This window comes from Octopus bimaculoides, chromosome 3 (assembly GCF_001194135.2).
Source record: "Octopus bimaculoides isolate UCB-OBI-ISO-001 chromosome 3, ASM119413v2, whole genome shotgun sequence".
Classification (NCBI taxonomy): Eukaryota; Metazoa; Mollusca; class Cephalopoda; order Octopoda; family Octopodidae; genus Octopus; species Octopus bimaculoides.
In genome coordinates this window covers 66,843,954-66,868,348 of record NC_068983.1, presented here as the reverse complement: position 1 = coordinate 66,868,348, position 24,395 = coordinate 66,843,954, and the positions used below count along the sequence as shown (strand labels likewise).

General features: G+C 32.6%; 1 protein-coding gene across 5 annotated transcripts in view; it reads right to left on the bottom strand.

Annotated features, from left to right (window-relative positions):
• LOC106871954 (protein still life, isoform SIF type 1) overlaps window positions 1-24,395 on the bottom strand; it is a 1,491,364-nt gene that overhangs the window by 451,277 nt on the left and 1,015,692 nt on the right. For 4 of the 5 annotated variants that reach the window (XM_052966200.1, XM_052966198.1, XM_052966199.1 and 1 more), the window contains one exon: window positions 22,059-22,160. The exons of the other annotated variant lie outside the window; for it this stretch is intronic. In XM_052966200.1, coding sequence (XP_052822160.1) covers window positions 22,059-22,160 — 102 coding nt within the window. The remainder of the gene's footprint in view (window positions 1-22,058; window positions 22,161-24,395) is intronic. 5 annotated transcript variants of the gene reach the window in all.

The window sequence follows — 24,395 nt, the reverse complement described above, 5'->3', positions numbered from 1 at the left end:
ATAGCACACACACACACACACACACACACACACACACACACACGCACACACACGCACGCACGCACACGCACACACACACACACACACACACATTTAGACCAACTCATGCACATGTTTTAGTCTGTTGCTATTTTTTGTCCCAATTATCGAAATCACAAAGTTACAAAAGAGACCAGGCCTAAACACATTTTTATACCAATAAACAAAGAAATAAATGGTTAGAAACATACATTCAGAAAAACAGACAGTAAGGCAGAAATATTTGTACATATTCATACTAATGTCTGTGCTTTCACAACTAAATTTATAAGCTAACTATATAGATGCAGGAAACATCACAAAGTTATATATTCACTAAGTTAGCATATGTAGAAAAGCACTTGATGCTTATAAAGAGAACATAGAAATTAAAAAATGTTTGATAGGCAAAGTGAAAACTTAAAATACCTAGTAACTTCATAAACTTCAGTAGATGAATCAGAAAATATAGGTATCCCAAAGTTCCCTTGACATCTTATAACAAAGTAAGAGACATGTTTTTCTAAAATATTCACAATGTAATTTTGTCAATAAACTGATCTAACAAAAAAAAAGGAAAAAAAAATCTATTGATTGTAGCTTTCCTTGAGAAATCTACACCTGGCATTTTTTTTTTCAGAATATATTTACATCTGTTTACATATATATGGACACACATAGATCTACATGCAAGAACACATATATATTCAAATAAATATCCGTTCATACATGTTTTCATACTAATAAACAATCTTGTTTAAAGAAAGGCACTCAAACATATATTATCAACATGGAAAGGGACAGCAGTATGGATCCTCCATCTGAAAATATTGTCACACTAACAATTTGTTTTTTCAAGTTAGTTTTCCTTATTTCTGTACAGATTCTGGTAAACACACATCCATACACTCACACACGTGTGCATGCACACACACACACACACACACACACACACCTTAATGCATTCAGTGTATCTCTTTATTTTATGAATAATATGAAGAAATATAAAACAAAACTAAGATCTATTTATGCATTTAAGTTGATCGTTAACTAACTAATGAGATATAATGAAGTCTTGCAGCAGCAGCAATGAGAGCAGATTGAACTTCCTGGTTCTATAGACAATGCTTTCAATGAGGACAATTGTTGCTATTACTTTTGTTATTACTTTTATAATTGCTATTACTCTTGTAACCACACAAAAATATTGTACCAAACTTGTTAAAGCCTTAAAGCTTTAACAGGTTTATAGTGTTTTGATATGAATCATTACTATTATCATTGTTTTATATTATCTTCTGCTATTAACTCAACAGGTCAACTTATTTTATTTTTGCTTTCTCTGATTTCAGCTTCATTCTATTACAATTTATAAATTCTTTTTAAATTTGATTTATCTACATTTTTTCAGTAATTACTTTCTTCTCATTCTTTCACAACACTTAATTATTTCCTAACTGATTTTATTTAGCTTAAATCACCAACTGACACATCATAATTCTACTGATCATGGTTCACATTTTTGTAGATATGACAAATTAGTCTTCAGATAAGTAACAGAGTACTGCATAGAATAGCTTGTGGTATTCACATACGGTCTTTATGTTTTGTAACTTTATATGTTTTAACTGCAAATCCCACTATAGCAGGCATTATCTTTTGTTTTTCTGCGACTGATAAAATAAATACAGGTGTCCCCACCTTATGGAAGCACTGCATTCCTGAAAAACTTTCAACTGATTTAAAAGATATAAAGCAATAATGTGTCTGACAGCTTTTGTTTTTTAACAATGATGACAAAACAAGCAACATGATGCAAGAAAATAATTTCTAAACATACTATGTATGCATGTATGTATGTATGTATGTATGTGTGTATGTATGTATGTATGTATGTATGTATGTATGTGTGTGTGTCTGTCTATATATACACACACACATATATACACACGTATGTAGATAGACAGGTATGTGTGTATGTATGTATGTATACACACACATACATAAGACATTTATAGAGAAATAAGTAAGCAAATAAGAATTGATTTCAAATCAAAATAGGATACATTTTTACCATACAAGATGTTGTCTACTGTGAGGGAGATGTTAGTGGTAGAATGAAATTTATTAGGAGATAAGGGACAGTATCTTCAATCTTACAGCTCATCATCATCAATCTGAAGGACTAAGATTATCCAAAATTATTTGATATTTACGACATGTTATCTCTTTGTAAACCTTAATGTATGAACTCAGCTCATTGAAAACTTCCCTTCTAATTATTGTCTTATGTTCAATGATTATAGCTGTTGTCAGAAAATAAATGAAACTTGTAAACCTTCTTTCTGTAAATACCAACATGTTAGCAATATTTTTTTGCAGTCTATTTAAGTGGAGTGGGTGGAAATTCCATATTCTCAACTTGATCTTGTTCTCAGAGCATCAGCTCCTCATTAGATAAAATTTCTCTACAGGACACTAGCAAATCAACCATATCATCCTCTTTGACTTCTTCAAACCCTACATTATATGCAAGTGCCACAATATCTTTCCAGATTTAATGTAGACTTTGTGCTTGCGGAAACTTTTAAAGTCTAGAATATAAGCTGGCCACATATTTTTCCAAGTACCATTCAAAGCTGAGGGTTTCACTTCATTCCATAACTCAGTTATGTTATTCACAACATCCATTATATAGAACTTGTTCCAGAGGTTATCTAACTGTAGGTTGGGGTTATATTCTACTCTTGCATGATCAGAAAACTAATTTAAGTTCACTAGACTGCTTGATACATTATCTAAAAAGAGAAGTGCTTTATTGTAAACTAGCAGAGATACCTGGCATTGCTTGGGATTAAAATGGCATAGATTTTTATTGCTTTACTTGTTTCAGTCATGTGACTATGGTCATGCTGGAGCACTGCCTTTAATTGAACAAATCGACCCCAGGATTTATTCTTTGTAAGCCTAGTACTTATTCTATCAGTTTCTTTTGCTGAACCACTAAGTTATGAGGATGCAAACACAGCAACATCGGTTGTCAAGCAATGGTGGAAGTACAAACAGACAGACAGACAGACAGACAGACAGACACACACACACACACACACAAATATACACATATATATATGACAGTCTTCTTTCAGTTTCCATGTAAAAAAATCCACTCACTAGGCTTTGGTTGGCCTGAGGCTATAATGTATATACAGGGGTTGGACAAAATAATGAAAACACCTTAAAATTTCAAACAAATTTATTTTAATATGGGATAGGACCACCTTTAGCAGTAATTACGACTTGAATTCTATGAGATATGGGCTCATACAAAGATTGAATTATTTCCAAAGGAATTTTTGTCCATTCTTCAGCTAAAACAGTCTCCAGTTGTTCTTGTAATGATGATGGTGGAGGATATCGACTCCTTACTTGTTTTTCTCAAATGCAACATAAATGTTCAATAATATTGAGATCTGGGGACTGTGGTGACCAGATAAGATGTTCAACTTCACTAGAATGTTCCTCATGCCATTTAGTAACAACTTTAGTTGTGTGAATTGTTGCATAATCATCCTGAAAGATTGCATTTCCCTACGGAAACAGTTTCGCAACCATAGGATGAATTTGATCAGATAAAATGCTTAAATAGTCTTGACTATTAATTCTGCCATGAAGGGAAACCATTTGGTCAGCAGATTTCTAAGATATAGCCCATATAGCCCCCACCTGATCATCACAGATCCTCCTCCATGTTTAACAGTTGGAAGAAGGCAGTCTAGGTCAAATGCTTCTATTGGCTGTCTCCACACGTATACTCAGCCAGTTGTCGGAAATATGTTAAAGGAAGACTCGTCTGAGAAAATAACATTCTTCCACTGCTCTAGGGACCAATTCTGTAGATTTTACGCCAATCTAAATGCTTTGCAACGTTTGTTTTTGAAAGTAGTGGTTTTCTGATAGCAGCCCTCCTATGAAATCCGGCTTTATGCAGCTCCTGACGAACAGTTCTTGTGGAAACTGGGTTCTCGAGGTGGTCATTAAGCTCTGCAGTAATTTAGGGAGCTGTAATTTTGTGATCCTTTCAAACAATTTGCATAAGAATCCAGCGGTCCCTATCTGAAAATTCTGGTTTTCTTCCAGAGTTCTGTTTTGAAGAGGATGTTTTTCCCTCTTTCTCAAAAGCTGTCATTACTTTCAAGAGAATACTTCTTGATATACCAAACATTTTGGCTGTTTTCAATATGCTAGCACCTGCCATATGAGCACCAACAATTTGACCTCTTTGAAAGGCCGATAGATCTGTCACTTTAATGAATTTTAATTACCTTTTCCTGATGATATCTGAAAAGAAACAGCAAATTTAGCAAAACATTGAGCAACACTAATAATAAATCAAAGAGCATGAAAATAAACAAGCTTTTGACGGTTTATAGATATTTCAAAATTATGATGCTAGGTGTTTCCATTGTTTTGTCCAACCTCTGTATGTCTGTATATATATATACATTGCTCTTTTACTGTTTTACTTGTTTTAGTCATCTGAATGAGGCCATGCTGGAGCACCACCTTCCAGTTGAAGAGATAGACACCTGAACTTATTCTTTATAAGTCTGGTACTTATTCTATAGATCTCTTCTGCCAAGCTGGTAAATTACAGAGATGTAAACATCAACATTGGTTGTCTAATAATGGTGGGGTGTACAAACAGAATCGAGGGATTTTTGGCCCATGACATTCCATGGATTGTAAGTAATGCAGGTGTAAAACTTAAATGAAATCGGTTGGGTAGTTCTCAAGTTTTAGTGATGCACACTCACAGACAGACAGACACACATTCTCAGTTTTATATATATAAATATATCTGGTACTGTAACTTTCTACAGTGGGACAAAGAATGTATGCAAACCAATCTTTGAAAAGGCTACCAAATCAGTGGCAAATTAAAATTTGCATAACCTTTGAAGCTGCTTGGATTTTCAGAATGATAAATGAGAAGAGGCTTTAATTTAATATTGTGGTATATCCTCCTAGAAGATCCAAATGATTTTTGGAAGCTTTAAATCCTGCTGTTGATTTTTCTCTGTGAGAAATAAAAGATCTAGCAGGCACTGGCTTCTACAAAATGCAGTTTCATCAACATTGAATTCTTGCTCTGATGTATATTCTCCTTCAGCAAGTAGCAGCCTCCACATCAACACTAGTAACTTCACAAGCCATATTCATTTTGTGCAAATTCAAGTGCTTTTCAAACCAGCCTTTACTAGCCAGAAAAGGATTTCCATTAGAAATTTTACCTTTCTTTCTCTGCAAGTTGTCATGCAAAATTTTGGCTTTTTTTATGTATTGTGTCATCCTACAGATAATGTGGGTTTTTTTTGATTGCATGAACTAAAAGATACAGGGAGATGGGATATACTACCTGCATCAACTTGTTATGAAAGCAGGTAGTAATTTTACCTTATTCTTAGTGCAAATTTTAACATTTATTATTTCAAAGCTATAATGGAAGTGACAAAGAAGCATATTCAGCATATTTTACTTTATGAATTCAATAAAAGCAACAATGCAATGGAAAGTGTGAGGAATATTAATGTAGTATATGGAGAATGGATAATAAGTGTAAACCAATGTCAACAGTGGTTCCAGAAATTCCAAGCCAGAAACTACAGCCTAGAAGGCAAGCCTTGTCCTGGAAGATCTGTAGAGATCGACAAGGACATCCAGCAAACCCTGGTGGAACAAAATTCCACCGTAATTGTTGAGGAACTAGCAGAGAAGCTTGGATTTGGTCATTCAACCATTCATCGACACCTGCATGCCATCAGAAAAGTCAGTCAACAAATTGGGTCAATGGGTTCCTCACAAACATTTTGAGTCTAATCATGCACAGAGAGTGAATGTGTGCTCTTCTTTGCTGTCACATCTCACATATAAACCTTTTTTTGACCGAATAGTAACTGGTGACGAGAAATGGGTTCTCTATAAAAATGTCAAGCACTGAAGACAGTGGATAGGGAAAGGAGAAACACTGGCACCCCAGGCTAAAGGTCTTAATCCACATAAGGTGTGGCTATCTGTTTGGCGGGATATGAAAGGTTCAGTCCAGTTTGAACTTTTAAACCCAAACTAAATGATAACAAAGGAGATCTACTGCAAGCAGCTTGAGTGACTTAAGTCAGCACTAGAAGTAAAACGACCAGCTTTTGTTCCAAGATGAAAGGTATTCTTCCATCAGCTTGAATGGGAAATGATGCCTCATTCACCATATTCGCTGGACATTGCCCAATCTGATTATCATTTATTCCACAGTCTTCAAAATCAGTTGGATGGAAAAAATAGGAATTCTGTAGATGTGGTCAGAACAGTACTGGAGGAGTATTTTTCACCATGGACAAGTGAATCTTGGAAGAGGGGCCTTACAAGTCTACCAGATTGATGGAAGAGTATTGTAGAAAATGAAAGAGAGCATATTTTAGATTAAAAAAGAGCTTTGTTTATCTTAATTTTGAAAAATAAAAGAAGTATAAAAAAAACGCATTATTTATGGGATGACCCAATATGTGTGTGTGTGTGTGTTGCATTACCATTTACAGAGTTATCAGGTTCATGGGCATTTCACTCCTTGCATTCTGACTTGAGTCAGAAAAACTTCTCTCAATCACCTCCTTCCACTCTCTCTCTCTCCCTCTGTGTATATGCACTCACACCATTGTGTTGACACAAAATATTGGCTTTCTTTCAATATCTATATATCTTTGCATTACCATGGTGCTTATCAGCACAATACCTCAAGTTTGATCCTTGATTCATGCATTTAAGAGTCCATTTTAAACATAGCATTAGATCTATGTAAAAAGTAAAGTTCAGGATGTTAACAAAGTAACTTTTTGAGCACCTAAACTTCTCTCTATTGTCAAATTTTGTTCCTACAGTAAATGATGATTTGGTAATGTGGTTGATTCTTTTACTCCTGCATCGAGGATTTTTTTAAACATCAAATTTCATATTCAGTATAATCCTTTTACAGTTTCTTTTCAAATTACTACCTTCAGTTCAACATGATGGCTTCTTTTCAGGCATCTTTAGCTGTCATGTGACTGTTAGAATGGAAATAAGATCAAAAGGGGGAAGGAGGGAAGTGAGAAGTACTGAATAATTACAGGGTTATCAGGTTCATGGGCATTTCACCCCTTGCACTCTGATTTAAGCCAGTAAAACCTCCCTCAACTGCACCCACCTTGCTAACAACAGGTATCTATGTACTTATATATCTACCTACCTTATTAAATGTTTCTATCTTTTCGTCTCTCCTCACTCTCTCTGTACATGCACTCACGCCATTGTGTTGACATATAAAATATGTAGCTGCAGACACTGTTATCATGCGGGTATTCTTCTTGTTACCAGTTGGTTATTCAAAAATTGGTGAGTTGATAATGGTGCTGATTGCTTTTGGTATTGATAGTGCTGGTGGTGGTGGTGGGGAAGGCTGATTTTTATATACACACACACACACAGACACACACACACACACACACACAAAAACACACACACACACATATATATATTTAGATAAAACTTACTTGGAAAAGGATGCATGGCATTCGATCATATAATAATATAAATAATATATAAATATATGCATATATCCATACATATATGTACATACTTACATCTATATGTATACATACATGCATATATGGGTACAGGACATCAAAAAACCATTAAACACAATGAGAAACGAAAACATAGAAAATGAACTTTTTTCGAACAACGAAAAAAACAAACAAAGAAACGAGACATGCAGCATAAAGAGTATACCCCTTCATCAGTTGTCCATGTTTCATCTACTCTGCGTTTTGAATTCGAAACATGGAGTAGATGAAACAGGGACAACTGATGAAGGAGTATACTCTTTATGTTGCATGTCTCATTTCTCAGATTGTGTTTTTTTGTTGTTCGAAAAAAGTCCATTTTCTATGTTTTCGTTTTTATGTTTTTCGTTTCTCATTGTGTTTAATGTTTTTTTGATGTGCGGTACCCATATATGCATGTATGTATACATATAGATATAGGTATGTAGATATATGTATGGATATATGCATATATTATTTATATTGTTATATATATATATATATATATAGAAAAGAGAAAAAGTGCAGGGAAAGAGACAGAAAGATAGATACATTTATAAAGGTAGGTAGATAGATAAGTACATAGATACACATTACCCAAGAAAACATACAGAAACATACACACATGCAATATTATATATATATATATGCTGGTGTCACATAACTGGCACCTGTGCCAGTGGCACATTAAAAGCACCTTCAATCATTGGGTCTCATGGAGGCAGCTGAGCTCCTTTCGAGTGTTGGGCCTCACAAGGCAATGACCGACACCTTTGGCATTATGTTGTGCTTGAGAAGACCCATCAAGCCAATAAAATCGCAGTAGTGGCAGATATCGGAGTCATGCAAATGGTACCCATGCTAATGGCATGTAAAAGCACCCATTACACTCTTGGAGGGGTTGGTGTAAGGAAGGGCATCCAGCCATATAAACCATCCAAATCAAACTGTGGTCTGGTGCAGCCTTCCAGCTTGCCAGCCCTGGTCAAACGGTCCAACCCATGCCAATATGGACAACAGAAGCTCTACTACCTGGAGAGAAGGTGAGAAAGGTATGCAGTGATATACATATAAAAGATCCTGGAAGGTCTAAGCTCCCAAATTTGGAATTAGAAGGTATACCAACCACCAAACTGGACGGCACTGCATACTACCAAAGATATCATCTTCTTCATCTTAGATAAGGACCCAGTACTGCAATGGCTTGACTTTTAAGGGACCACTGTTTAACATCCAACCAAGGACCCTAAGAGATCTGCATGGTGCAGATGTGGAAACATTCAAAAAGCACCTGGACAAATTTTTATCTGCAATCCCAGATGTGCTCAAATCACAGCAGAAGGCACAAAGAAGAGCAGCTTTGTTCAGCTAGCTTCTTCACCAAAAACAATACTGAAAGGCGGTGCTCCAGTATGGACCTAGCCTCTGACTGAAACTAGTGAAAGAATGAAAGAATATATATATATATGTATATTACACATGCACACACACACACACACACACACATTTATCATAATGATTAGTCTTTCAAATTGTTAACTATTTTGATCATAACTAAAACATTGAAAGAGGAAATTAGTGAGCATATCTATGATTTTTATCAGTGTATCCCATAAAGTGAAGTAGTTGTAAAGCAAAGGTTGAATATATCAATAAAATGTTGAAACCAATTACACCATCTATACCCATTTATCTAATTATAAAGCCTTGTTACAATATTAGAAATCACCATTTAGAAATGAAATATTTCATACATTCCTGGGAAAGAAATTAGGCTTTATGCAAGTGAAATAATGGTAATTCATTAAACTCACTTACCTACTGACTACATTTAAACTTTAAAATATTTAAGTTAAGCGTAATAGATTTTTTTAACTTTCATAAAATTTCTTTGTGATATTATAAGTAACATTATTAGAAACTTTTAAATCAATTAAATGATATTAAGAAAACATCAGTCAATAAGTTGATAATCAATTATTTTCAAGACAGTCAGCTTGGTCTGACAGTTGTACCATCAATTTGTTACTGTAGTTGAAGCTATCTTACTATGCTGAAAGGAAATTCAAATTTTACCAAGTGATTTTCATAATTTTGTAACAATGGTCTCTATATTGAGATGTCTTTTTATAAATTCTGTCCTTAATCGGAAGCTTTAACAATGAAGTTATGCTTGAAATTTCTCTAAATTATTTGTCCTAGTGGATAGTTTCCCATGAAAAAGAAATTAGTGATGATTTGTAATGAAAGTATCAGTTGGGAATTCTATTACTATATAGCCAAACCTTGTACCTGCAATACATGTCAAACTAGAATTTGAAACACTACTATTAAATGTTTTGTGGTACTTTAGCTCCATACCCTAAATGAATAATAAAAATTTATAGTGTATACTAATAGAGATTATTTGTAATTTAAGTTGTCAGTGACAACACATTTGGAATTTATATCTGAATAAAAGTACTGCAGATGATAGGAAATATGATGAATGATACTAGTGATAACAGTTGAAAGGTTAGCATTGAAATTAAATATTTAGTATTCATCATCATCATCATCATCATAATCACTGAACATCTATCTTCCATGTTGGATGGCTTGACAGGAGTTAGCAAGGTTGGGAGTCATACCAGGCTCCATTGTCTGTTTTGGCATGGTTTCTACAGCTGGATGCCCTTCCTATTGCCAACCATTTTACAGAATATATTGGGTGATTTTTATGTGGCACCATCACTGACAGGGTACCTTGCAAAACAAAAAAATATATTAATTATATTAAGTTCTAATTATTACAGATATCTGTTATGTGAGAGAAACTTTTAAAATTCTTCAGTTCATTTTTTCCTCTAATTTAATGAAATAACTACTTTTCTCCCAAACCCTTTATTATTTATGCTAATGAAATCCCTATCTCCCTATGACACTACTCTCTACTATACCATCTACTATCATATCTAAATACCTCTCTTGTGCCATTTACTCCTCATGAAAAACAAACATAATGACAGTTTACAATACATTCCCCGTTAATAACGTTCACTATTCTTACTACACCCATCATTATAAAGAAACAGTAATGTGTGCCTAATTTATATGGAAGTATCAACTCTCACTATATACTTACAAATAATGTAGAAATAACACCTGAAATGTATATTCATAAACTTACTATGAATATATTTGATACTAAATATATATGTTTCATGAAACCCTGTCTGTAAACAGCAAGAAGTAATTCTACTTTAGTCTATGAAAGAGATAAAAGAGTGATATGGAGTGAGAGGTAGCTCATTTGCTCTTGTGCCTGTGCGCACACACACACACACACACACAGAGGATTTTCCTTTCAAATTTGTTATTATGAACCTCAAATTTGTTATTATGAACCTCAAATTTGTTATTATGAACCTCAAATTTGTTATTATGAACCTCAAATTTGTTATTATGGACCTCAAATTTGTCATGAGTATCAATTTCATTATCCTCAGTCTTGATTACACTGTTGTCAATTTTGAATTTGCCTTCATCAACTTAAATGATTCCAAAATAGGATGGGGTGAATCTGTTTTTATGAACAGTAATTATTTGTCCCAGAGTTGTAAAAGAATGTAAACATTAATAGAACAGCATGAAATATACATTTATTACATTAAATATACATAAAACTACATACTATATATACAACATGACAAAGACAAAAATATCATCAGTTTAACCTTTTATTCATTATTCCCATTTCTTAACTATCTTAACATATTCCAGTACAATCATCTTCATATATGTAATAATTGGCACCCAACTAACTTTGATTATTGAATATGATAGTACTCAATTTCTCAAAGAGAATTAAGAAATAGGAATAATGGATAAAAAGTTAAATGTTATTTATTTTTGTCTTTTTTTTGTTGCATATGTATGTTGTATAGTATGTAGTTTCACTTACATCTAATGTACATTTATGGTAATGTCAGGTACAGTTTTTATTATACCAAACTTATAATCCATTATAAGATTCTTTAACATTTACATACATTTACAATTCTGCACAAGTAATCACCGATATCAATGTCTTTCCATAAAAAAAATTACTCTATTTAACAGTGATGACATTTAAGTTTACAATGACAGAATTGAGATAACAACATAACTGAGACTAAAAATAATGAAATTCAGGCTGGCAATGACGAATTTGCAGTTGATAAAGACAAATTTGACAGGGGAAAGATTTCTACACCATAAAACCCTTCCTTAAGCCAACTACTTTACAGAGTGTTCTGGGTGCATTTTTACATGGCACCAGCACTAGTGAGGTCATCAAATAACTCACAACACAAGCCTCTCGACTAAGTGGGTAAGTAGAATAGAGAAATGTAGCTTTTTGTCAAGTGTTTAGAGGTTAAAGTATGATATAGGAATGGGTGTCTTGCTACAGAGAGATACAGATGGTGGTGACAAGGTATCAGGGCATACTCTCATATTACAAGAAGGTGAATATAAGGCAGAATAAGTACAGAGAATTGGGAAGGGTAGATGGGCAAGTTTGCAAGAGTGTGAAAGGAAAATAACAGATGGTTAGAAAGGAGAATATGATGAATGGCAAGCAAGAGTGGAGGGATGATTGATAATGAATAGTAGTTTGATGTGGAAAATAAAGAAAATAAAAGTGGGTCATGGATAAGTAGGTGATAAGTGGCAATACAAAAAGAGTGGAAAGTAAAGGAATAATACAACCATCGATAGATGAGGAATACTAAGATAATGTGAAGTGTGGTTGAGACAGTTGGATGCTCAGTGACAGTGATGGAAGTCAGAGCTACATTGTGGTGGATATAGTGACAAAGTGAAGGAGTCAATGGCAAATATGAATGAGTTTTGAAAATGACAGAAGATATGACAGGGTGTTAAGGATGAGGTAATGATGTCATAAAATATATCTCAGGGGAAACGGGTATTAATGGAAAATAAAGTGGGAAAGGATAATATTGACAATGAGGGATAGAGGACATTAAAAAGTGATTCTAAGGAGAGAGATAACAGGTAGCACAGAAAAGGAGGAAATATGTATAGTTTTTTCATATAACCTATAACAGCAGATGAAGAAATAGTGCTGTAGTCAAAAGAGTGATGAAGGCATAGGTGTTAAGAAGATGAGAGGTGGGAAAGGCTTGATGGGGACAGATTGAGTGTAGGGGCATAGGCATAAATAATATGCTTTTAGGACACACACACACATACAAACACGCGTATGTATATATATATACACACACCACATTGTATATATCATCATCACCATCATTTAATGTTTGTTTTCCATACTGAAATGGGTTGGACAGTTTGATCAGAACTAGTAAGCTGGAGCAGGCTCCAGTCTGATTTGTCATGGTTTTTATGGCTAACCTTCCTAATGCCAACCACTTTACAGAGTGTGCTGGGTGCTTTTATATGGCATTGTGTAAGTACATCTATAAGGCACTGGCATGAGTGCTTTTTACTTGACACTGTGTATACATATCAAGGTAGATCATGACAGATTGTAGCACTACAAGTCTCCCATGATCTCAACCTAGTTGAGTCATAGCTACAGGAGCTTTGCACAATGCACTGTTGAAACTGAAACCATGATTGTTTTTCTACAAAAGACAAACTCACTACAAATAGCTCCAAACTTTTAGAAACCATGGAAACATGCTCCAATTTTAAGGAGAAAGTGTTAGTCAGTTCCATTAACCAATAAAATATCATCTTTGCCTGGTACTTTATTTTACTGACTCCGGAAGAATGAAAACCAAAGTTGACCTAGGTGAGATTTGAACTGAGAATGTAAAGAGCTGGAAAAACCCCTTATAATATTCCACCTGACTTTCAAACATCAATACCAAATAGCCTACGTATAAACTATAGAAAATTGATATTTGCATAAAATTTCTGCTAACTTATTTACAAAACTATTTGATACATCATGTTAATATCTAATAAGCAAAAGGTGGTGAGCTGGTAGAATCGTAAGCACACCAGGCAAAATGCTTAGTTGCAGTTTTTCTATTTTTACACTCTGAGTTCAAGTTCAAATTCTGCCAAGGTTGACTTCGCATTTCATCTTTTGGAGTTAATGAAATAAGCATCAATCCAACACTAGGTTTCATCTAATTGACTCAGCCACTCCCCTGAAATTGCTAACCTTGTGCCGAAATTTGAAATCAATATTTAGTGAGCAAAATAAGAAATGTATTTCTCTTTTGAGTAAACACTTTGTTGCTATTTTCTCTTTTCTCTTCACAAAACAAGAAAGTTATCCTTTAAAACTACTTCATACTTATTTTCCAGTGCAAGTGTGGGACAAATGGAAGGGTAGGATTTTGCAAATTTTGATATCAACACATTAATTTTTGCAACAAAACAAATGAGGTGCCTTTTGTCAACAAAGTAAAATAAGACAAGAAGAGAATTGATGATGATGATGATGTATACTCTCCTTGCCTTAATTTTGCTATTTGACAAGAGACACCTCCTTTGTTTTGTTGCAAATTTCATGTGTTGATATCAAAATTTAATGCCAAATGATATGTTAACTGTTTAACTTCAGAACATATCTAGGCAGATACATACGTTTTATCAAAGCCTATGTATGTTTTACTATGAAGTTTGCTTTCCTTTACAAATACATATGATCCTTCCTTGCTAAAAAGGCTATCCACTGAGTAGGCATAAAAGCCATCAGTTATTGACTTCTATATTTCCCATTGTTAGTTCTTCCAGCTTTGTGCTTTTACCAATAGCTGATAGTTCTGGATTTTCTTATATCAATTTTTATATGTATATACCAAACAAATTTGATTCTTTTTCTCATGAAAAAGAGATGAATTCAAACCACTGTATTTAATCATTCTTCCTTAGAAACAGATTTACTAGAACTCCTTCTCACTGAACCTTATCTTCAATATCAATCTACAAAAATCCAAATAACACACAGATACTAATACCATTTAATTTTAAACTAAGTATTCAAAATTGGTAAACTTCAAATAAAGGATTAAATTTGTATGTAGAGAAAGAATTTGATTGCAATTGGATTTTCCTATCAAGTTTTAATATATTAAGGTGGGTGTTTTATTTCAATTAATTCAAACGTAATGCTTTGGTACTTTCTTGCAGATGGGCTAATGTAAAGTATGTTTGTGATATATAAATATAAACTTATTCATGAACATACAATAATTAGCTTCCATTTTGGAAGGTAGAAAGCTAGCATGTGATTTTATCAAGTATATTTAATTATAGTTTTTAGAAGTTGCCTGTAACTCTTAACCAAATAATTTTGAAAATTCTTTTTAAGCATTAAAGATGTAAAAATGTAAGCATGAACCTTTTAAAAGAAACATGGAATTTTTTTAAACACTTTGATTAGTTTATTGATTTGAAGAGCAAAACCTCTCTAGTTTTTCTTATGTTTAAATTTTTACTGTGTTGCAACTGTAATTTCATATGAAATGCCAAGTAAACATAAACAAATGAGTTACAGAAACCTTTAGGCTACTTCAACTGAAGAAAAAAAAATAATACACTCACAACTACGTCCAGAATATCATGCACTAGTTGAAAGAATCATATCAAATAAAATTTTAAAATTCAATCATTATTTTACTTTCTTTATATTTTAGATAAAATATTTTTGTGAGTAATAATTGCTTCAATTTTTTTTTAATGTTGCACTTACATTTGCAAGCCATCTGCTGAAATATTTTACTATTAAATTAGAAACATCTTCATTCCAGTTTGTCAACTGAGATGGCAGATCTCTTGACTTTACCAAAGGTAGAATACCAAAATATAATAATTTCCTTAGAACATAGTTAATAAACGTACAACATTTCTGGAATAAACTGTAACATAGCCTTACAAAGATAATGCAAAACTTTCATTTCTACAGATTATATGCAACTATTAAGTAGCAGCAATTACAGTTAAACATTAAAAGAATGAATCTAGGCTGTGAATGTTTAACTGATGACTTTTGACTGTCATGTGTGTTTGTAAGAGAACAAGATGTATTTATGGAGTTTTCATTAAGAAAAATTATAATAGCTTATCTATGAACTTCCTGCAACTTGGGTGACATAGGTCAAGAAATGATGTTCTAACCAACTTAAGAGAGACACCAACTTAAGAGAACCACTTTAAAGAGAGACAATTATTAATGTAGTTTTTATTTGAATGAACTGCTCAAGATAATAAGAAAATATTGTTCAAATATCTATTTCCAAAAAAGAATCATATATAGAAGACTTTGAGCTGACAATATCACAAGACAGCTTTAGCTGTAATGTAAATCTAATGTAAAAAAAACAGTTAAAACCATCACTAATAGTAAGGGAATTTTTGGTTTTGAGTACATCGGAAAAATCTCAAAACCAAAAATTGGAACCAAATTAAAACAAAAATATGTATTAAAAGCAAGACAAATTCTGACTTTGATTTCCAATAATAAAATATAGATGCAAAAATCAATATTGAATACATAATTTTGAGTCATTAGACTAGCATAACTCAAATAATGATTGAGTATTATATTTTATTGAAATTAATAATATAGACTATTTAGAATTAATCAAATTTCATTTCTCATGGTCCACTTCAATCACATGATATTATTTATAGTGATTGTGCCTGCTGGATGGAATGCTTAGTGGTATTTTGCCCGTCGCTACTTTCTGAGTTCAAATTTTGCTGGTGTCAACTATGCCTTTCATCCTTTTGGGGTCAATAAAATAAGTACAAGTTGAGTACTGGAGTTGATGTAATCAACTGGCCCCCACTCCCAACAAATTTCAGGCCTTGTGCCTCTAGAAGAAAGGATTATTTATAGTGATTGTGAGGTCATGTGTATACTTTTATGGAATTATATACACCCTAGTAAAGCTGAAAAACAGGTGTGATGCTGTAACTGAAAAAATAATTCAAGACAATTTGACTAATTTTAATGATATTTAAAAATTTTTCTGAGAATTTATTTTGCATCATGATAGAGCCAGTAAACATATTAAGACAGAAATACTCAGTTGTACCATACTGAAGAATATTATCAACCTGAACTGCTGTGTTAACCATTCTGAAAACAACAATTCTTTAGGTAGAGAGTACATCTCTCAAAAATAGAATGACATCTTTATTGTTCACTAATATATCAGACCATCCAAGAAACAAATAACTACCACACAGTAAAAACTACCATAACAAAGTGTATGCTATTTTCACCTACTTGAAGCATACATATTTCTTAAACACTAATTTCATTATACCTACCAACCTCAGACTACCTCTAGTTCTATAACTCAAAATTTGTTGTTTTAAAACATTCACATTTAAATGAAATCCTTTTCTTGTAATCTTATGAAAATATCTCATATAAAGTTATTTTCTAAACAACAACTTAATAATGAAAATTTGTTTTTGCTTTTACTGATTTTAGCTACTAAGACTATATCCATGCTTAAAGATTTTCACTAAAGAGCTAGTTGATCATATCAACCCTAGTACTTATTTCTGTCTAGTACTTATTTTATTAATCTCTATTTACCAAATGGCAATATTATTTTTTGACATAAAGGAATGCAACTCAATGCTGTACACACACACACACACACACACACACACACATGTGCGCGCGTGATGATGAGTATCATCATTTTACATTCACCTTCTATACTGGCATAGGTTGAATAGCTCAATAGCATTTGATGCATTGGATGACCATGTCATACTTTAGAGTCAGTTTGGCAGGGTTTCTATGACTGGATACCCTTCCAAATACTAACCACCTCACAGATTGTAGTGGGGATTTTTGTATGGCACCTATACAATGAAAGTGGACCTGAGGGAGAGACAGCAGTTCTCCTAGGTTGTCCATACAATCCTGAGGCCAGATGCAGTTCTGTAGTTTGAAAAGGCAAGGAAAATAAACTTGATCAAGCTTACAGTCAAGTGAGAAGCAGGATCTCATCAGGTCTATGAATTAAAGCATGCCAGATACAAGAGCCTTCTGCAGGGTTCTAGGGTGAAGGGATGACAGCCATGGCTTTTCCCAGTCAAGGTTGACTGTAGAGGATCCCCTGCCTATTTGGTATGGAAGATGCTTATAGCCATTGGAATGAGAGGTGTCTGTGAGCAGGATGGGAGAGGCAGCAGAAAGAGCCTCTTGCAGGAGGAGTTAAGCTGGAATCCAGAAAGACATGATGAGCTGTGATTTTCCCACCTCTGATGACCCACTAAGAGGAGGGTGTTAGATTCAGGGTCAAAATACTCAATGATTGTTGGATACCATCTGATGACGTTAGTTTCTCTTGGCCAAGGTTCCATTCCCTTTGGTGAGTGCAAAGAAAGTACCTTTTTCTAGGTGGTGCCAATAACATAATATTTATATACATGCACATGTATGTATATGCATATATAAACATATATATATATAAAATACAAACACACACATGCACAAGACTGGCTCCAGCACAGTTTCTATCAAGTGAACTTTTCTCACAAAGCATTCGTCACCCTTACAAAATGCCCTATACAGGGTGGTTGAACCAGGGACCATATGATTGGGAAAACAAGTATCTGGTTTTAATCCGAGATTGTTATTATCCAAATGTTTGATTATTTTCAAAATTAACTTTATCACAAAGACAATGTGTTTCATTAAAAATATAATCATAAGATTTAATTTTGTCAATCAGCATTATACCAACACACAGACACACACACACACACACACACACGCACACACACACACACACACACACACACACACACACACACATATTAATATATTTGTATATTAGGATAAGAATTTTTTTTTTCGTTATAAGAGAACACTGTTCTCATTCTCAATGTCAAACATTGAACTAAAACAATCATGTAACTAATAATAGAACAAATCTTATCCATCCAACTGCATTAACTTCTTGATAGAATCTGTCTTTTCTCCTGTCAGAAAGGAGATAGACCACTCACTAGATGTAGTTAAATTAATAACTAGATACAAATCAACCAATCTCTAAATACAGGCAAACCAACAGCTATATACAGATGCAGAGGAATAAACAGAAACAGCCAGGAAAAATGGATTAGAAATAAAGTGACTTGTATCATTAAATACCAGCTGAGTTCTTTTCAGTGAATGCATCTGAGTTGCAAATGATTTCTTGATCCTGGAAACACATTGGCAGTGCTTTCTGCTGCTTATTTCAAATTCTTAGAAGTACTTAAACTCAGCATTGCAAGCTAATAAAATACTTTAACAAGGCATTGCTTCTGTTACTTACAATGATGATCTGTATCTAGCAATGGTACAAATTCACAGCAATTCTTGTTCTTCTTGAACAGCTAAAATTTGATAATTATAAATAAGTGTATGGGGAGTGAATTCCAGAAGTTAACATTCTAAAGAAAGTTTGGGTGAAGTGGTTAGTGTAAGCCTGGGGTAGGAGTGCACACAATCATAGGTAATGATAGTAGGTGAGACAAATGAATACCTGAAAGAAAGTGGTATGAGATCATGAGACCAGTCAGATCCAAAGAACAGAGACCTCTTTAGTAGTCACAGAAAAGGTAAAAGAAAGAGACAGTTATATCTTAGGGCCAAAAGTTGGAAGGCATTGATAAGTGACTTTATGACAATCAGTTGGGATCATTGTCTGAATAAAGTTAAGAAGACAAAAATAGCCAGTCACACACATACAAACCAAGTCAGTATGACCTCTACAGGCACACATATGCAAACACATCTTTGTTAAAATGAGAAACAAAATCAACACACACAAAAAAAAAGACAAAAGGAAAACCCAAACTGAAGTAAGTACAAGCAACATGCTCATTAAATATATATTGCAGTTATCTGAAATATTTTTCAGTTAGTGATTTAGTTTGAAAGGTCATTGCTGATGTAGAAGAATTCAAAAGGTTAAACGGGGGATTGATTAGTGATTAAAAACAAAATGAATTTAAGCTTTTCATAGCCTTCAATGACAATAAAGATAAAATAAAAATCTGGTAACAATCCAAAAGAGAAGTAAATAATATCAAATTGAGTATCAATAATTTACTCAAAGTTTTATCAGGAATATCAGACGGGACATTAAGCAAATTCAATGGCTCAAACAGTTTGAAATAGCAGCCAAATTTCCCTTAAATTACACCACACTTAGTAAAGAAGTACACATTAAATAATGTGGTTCTGGATGTGTTGTACTAATGAAAAATACAGGTAGTCATTGCTGGAATGTTATTGATTATAGTTCTGCTCTAAACAATAATGACAATTAAGTGACAATGATTTTTAACCAAAGCAAAGGTAAGGCTACACATACATTCATGTGTGTGAAAAAGGTCAAACAAACCAGGGAGCCTGTACATGATTGCTCAACATGCAAAAAATAACAGTCAAATTTCTTTTAAACTGCATCCTAAAGGGAAGAACACATTGGCTAATGTGATCCTAGATAAATAAGATAGTCATGGCTGGAATATTTTTTTATCAATGGTATACAGGGTCATTGCTAACTGGGAGCTAAAAAAAAAAAAAGAACAAGTATTTTTGGACTGTTTTCCAAATCTACTATTACATTGAAAAATCTGCAAAGTTTAAAAGAGTTTTGCTTTCTCCTTATTAAAGTCTTCAAGTCTTTCTAAGATATTACATTTTGTTTCAAGGCCATAGAGCAGTTCATAGAATGAGCAAACCTATGATCAAATGGGTGCAAGTACAGCCAAATGGTTAAGAAATTTTCTAAGCAATCATGAAGTCCCAAGAATTCCACTGCTCAAAACATAGGTGTGTATTGTCATATATTCAGGTCAACCCAAGTTATGTATGTCCAACTAGATGGACAAACTGTGGAACTTGTCAAATGAATTGTACCTATAATTCAAAAAGTCAGCAATGTCACACACTATAACAAGTTAATGACATAGTGTGTGACAGGATTATGTTAAGAGCACTATTATGTGCAGAATATTCAGTCTTATGAATTAATTGAATCTTTCAGTGATGTAACACCAAAGTAAGAAATACTTTCTTAGACAGAATTAATCAATATGAATGCTCTGCTGCTAAGTCAAATATTTATTATGGATATTGGCTATGTTAACAATTGGGTGGTTATGTACTGGATGACATAAACAAAAATTTTTAATGAACTGAAATTTGCCTTTTAGTTGGAGAAATAAAAAAAAAAAGCTAGTGGTAATTGTTAGAGACTCTCAAAGAAAAAGAGAAATGATTTTAAGAAATAATTTTGCCAAATATTCAATTTTCTTACTTAAAGGGAAAATCATATCACTGTCATCAAACAAGGTGACAGCTATGGACATATTTCAATTTTATTAGACTGTATAATAACAATATTTAGTCCTCATAAAAATTAATATATAAACAATCAATTTGTTAAGTTTTTCATACATAAATAGTTTGATCAAGATACAAGCATGGCTCTAACTACACTGAAGTTGACAAACTAGACTAGGTTCATATAACAACCTTTTGGTTTGTTTTGTGCTGTTCAGGGATTATAACCTCAACATTTTAAAGCAATACTCTTGGTAATAAATAATGGAAACTAATAAAAACTGTAGGTTTGATTTTCATTGTCAATGTCTTCATTGGAAACAATTTTGGAGTAGTCTTATCTACTGAAAGGCTTTACCAACAGTGCCTGATTTATGCATTTTATGCAAATAATACCAAACTGTTGATTTGCACAAAGTAAATGTTTTATTAGAATATCTTCATATTTTTTATTTCATTTTTTTTTTTTTTTGTGAATGGCATTAAATATTATTTTTGCTTGCTAGATAATGAGTTTTCCTTTCAGTAATTTGCAGTAATAACTACTATTTGATGTTGATAACTTTGTTGCTTTGAAGAAGGAACTGTCACAAAAGTAGTTCTGTTTTTGAAAGTAACTTAATAAACATTTAGATAAATTGTTTATACATCTTTGTGGGTGTAGATATCGTTAAAATACATAATAAAGATGACCACATAGCAAGTAGGTGGGGCTGTCGTTGAATATGAAAGCATCAAATTATACAAGTTAGTATATAAAATGCAAGTTCTTGCCAAGGTTAAGTCATTTAACTTATTGTGATCACTTAATTGATCACTGTTTAGGAAACTAAATAAAAATGTGGAACCTTTGAGAGGTTCTAGTAGATTCATTATGAAAACATTACAGAAATATCAGATCTGGTCACATATCAGTGTCCTTTTAAGCAGGGATACCAATCAAAGATTATCTGAAGTTTAGTATGAAACTACATTTATGTAGCTGTGGAGTATTTTTATTAGTAAAGCTTTAAATAGGATAAGATGGGTTAGCACATTGAAGATTTATCATCTTAAAGCATGCTAGATAACCTCACCAAATTTGGAATACTGCGAAAGCAGAACTGGCAGTTTGATAATTTTTCTTCTGCTGCACCACCAATATAAGGCAGTGAAATATTCCCCAAATTGTTGTGAGTCTATATAAACAAGAAAGTCATGGGTCATGTTAATGTAAGAAACAAAGTATGGAAAAATAAATAATAAATTTATTGATACTTTTCAATTCATACATTTAAAAAAATTATTAAAAACAATATAAAAATGAATGTCTCATATAATGCAACCAATTATTTGTGAAAAAGGAAAGATATGTACATTTTCAGTTAATTAGGCCAAATAAAGTCAAAGAATGTATCTTGCTTTAGGTTATAATGAATACCAATGTCTGATTTTAACTTATGACTTATAAGTTTCATTTTCTCATCATTTACTTCAGCAATGCTTCTATTTAATAGTTGGTTAGTTATTTGTAGGATAGGCACATGAAGCACCTCCTCAGGTAATTCCTGATCTTTTTATAACTGATCACAGTATACAGGATCAAACAATATAGTAGCTCATGTTAGATCATGAAATAGGTTGATGGTCAAAACCATATATGTTTCAGAATACTTGATTTTTCAGAATCATGTGTGTGTGTGTGTGTGTGTATATTGCATAAAAGGAAGAAAAATAAGAAATAATAAAGAGAGAAAAATAAAGGGAAATAAAATTAATAACACAAAATACAATAATAAAGAAAATTAATTGAATAAAAAGAAACAGTTGTACAGATTTTAGACAGAAGGTGACAAATACAAGGATATAAAATGTTATTGATCATAAAAATAGCTATACTCTTGAATAAATCACAATAATGATCATAGTTGTGATAAAGAATAATTGAAATGGTTTATAGTAAGGCAAAGTAGTAACAAGATTTATCAATGAGCAAGAAGAGGTGATGATGAAAATAAATAAAAATATTTATAGCTTGACTAACAGTTATATAAGTTGTGAGAGAAAATCTGCTGAAGCCTGACTTATGCTGCTCACAATATAAATATGAGTAGCTCCACCCCATTAAAAATTCTGACTAACAAAATTTAAACAACCCAGCTAAATGAATATAAATAAAGTTACATAATTTACTATTATGATTAATAATGGAATACATTTGTTGAAGTCAGATTAACCATGTTATCTATCCAACAGATCCCTAACATTTTAAGAATGCACTACAAGCTCTAATGTTCTGTTTTCAACTATTTGTAAGTAAAAGTCATAAGTGTTTAATTGTCAACAGATAAACATTTTACAGCAAAGCACCATAGATGTGGCTAGCTTACTCCAGTTATACAGATGTTTAATAACATTATCCCTCTAAACAATACTTGATTAGTTTAAATAACAGATGACTTTTAAATGTTTGAGTATATTAATACAAATAATACAAAATAAAATCTCTAGCTATCATGGTATGTTCAAGGAGGAAATGAACAGTAATGATGAATCTAAGTTTTTAAAACAGATATCAGTTTCCTTTAAGATAAGTAGTATATTTTTAATCAATACATCCATTACACTTCAATAGTTTACACAAACATAATCTAACAACATTTAACTAGTTTTAATAGTGGAAATAGAATAGATACAAAAACGAAGTAGAATAGATTTAGTAATGCTGAATAACAAACATAAGTACCAAGTTATTATGTAAAGCTTTGTTAGAGATATCAGTTTATAAGAAATGCTAAAATGTACTCAAGGTATTTCTTACATAACTTCTTGCAGATTCTCGACTATTCTTTTAGCTGATAACTTTTGTGAGAATTAACTAACAAATCACTCAATGAGGATTTATATCATATGCAATACCTGCTTTGAAATTTTTGATTAAAATTTCAGCATAACTGCTCCTAAACATAGATTCAAATAATTGCAGCAGACAAAAATTGAAACATAAAAGTGATCATTGTTGCAAAATGGAAAAAGATATTGGATCAATATCTTTCACAAATTTATTATCATTACAATCGTTATGATATTTGACAGAAAGAACCAATTATAACTTGTAGTTTTCAGAAATCCAATACAAGTCAGTCTCACAAGTTTTAAAATTAACTATGATTTTCATAATAGGAATTGCTAATAATGACAAGCTTCTGTTTTCCTCTAGTCATTTCAGTGCTATTTTAGCATTGTTTCTTATTTAAAAAGTAACAGTTAAGACTTATACATACATACATACATACATACATACATACATATATACATACATACATATGTATACATACATATATACATACATACATATATATACATACATAAATACATACATACATATATATACATATATACATACATATATATATACATATATACATACATAT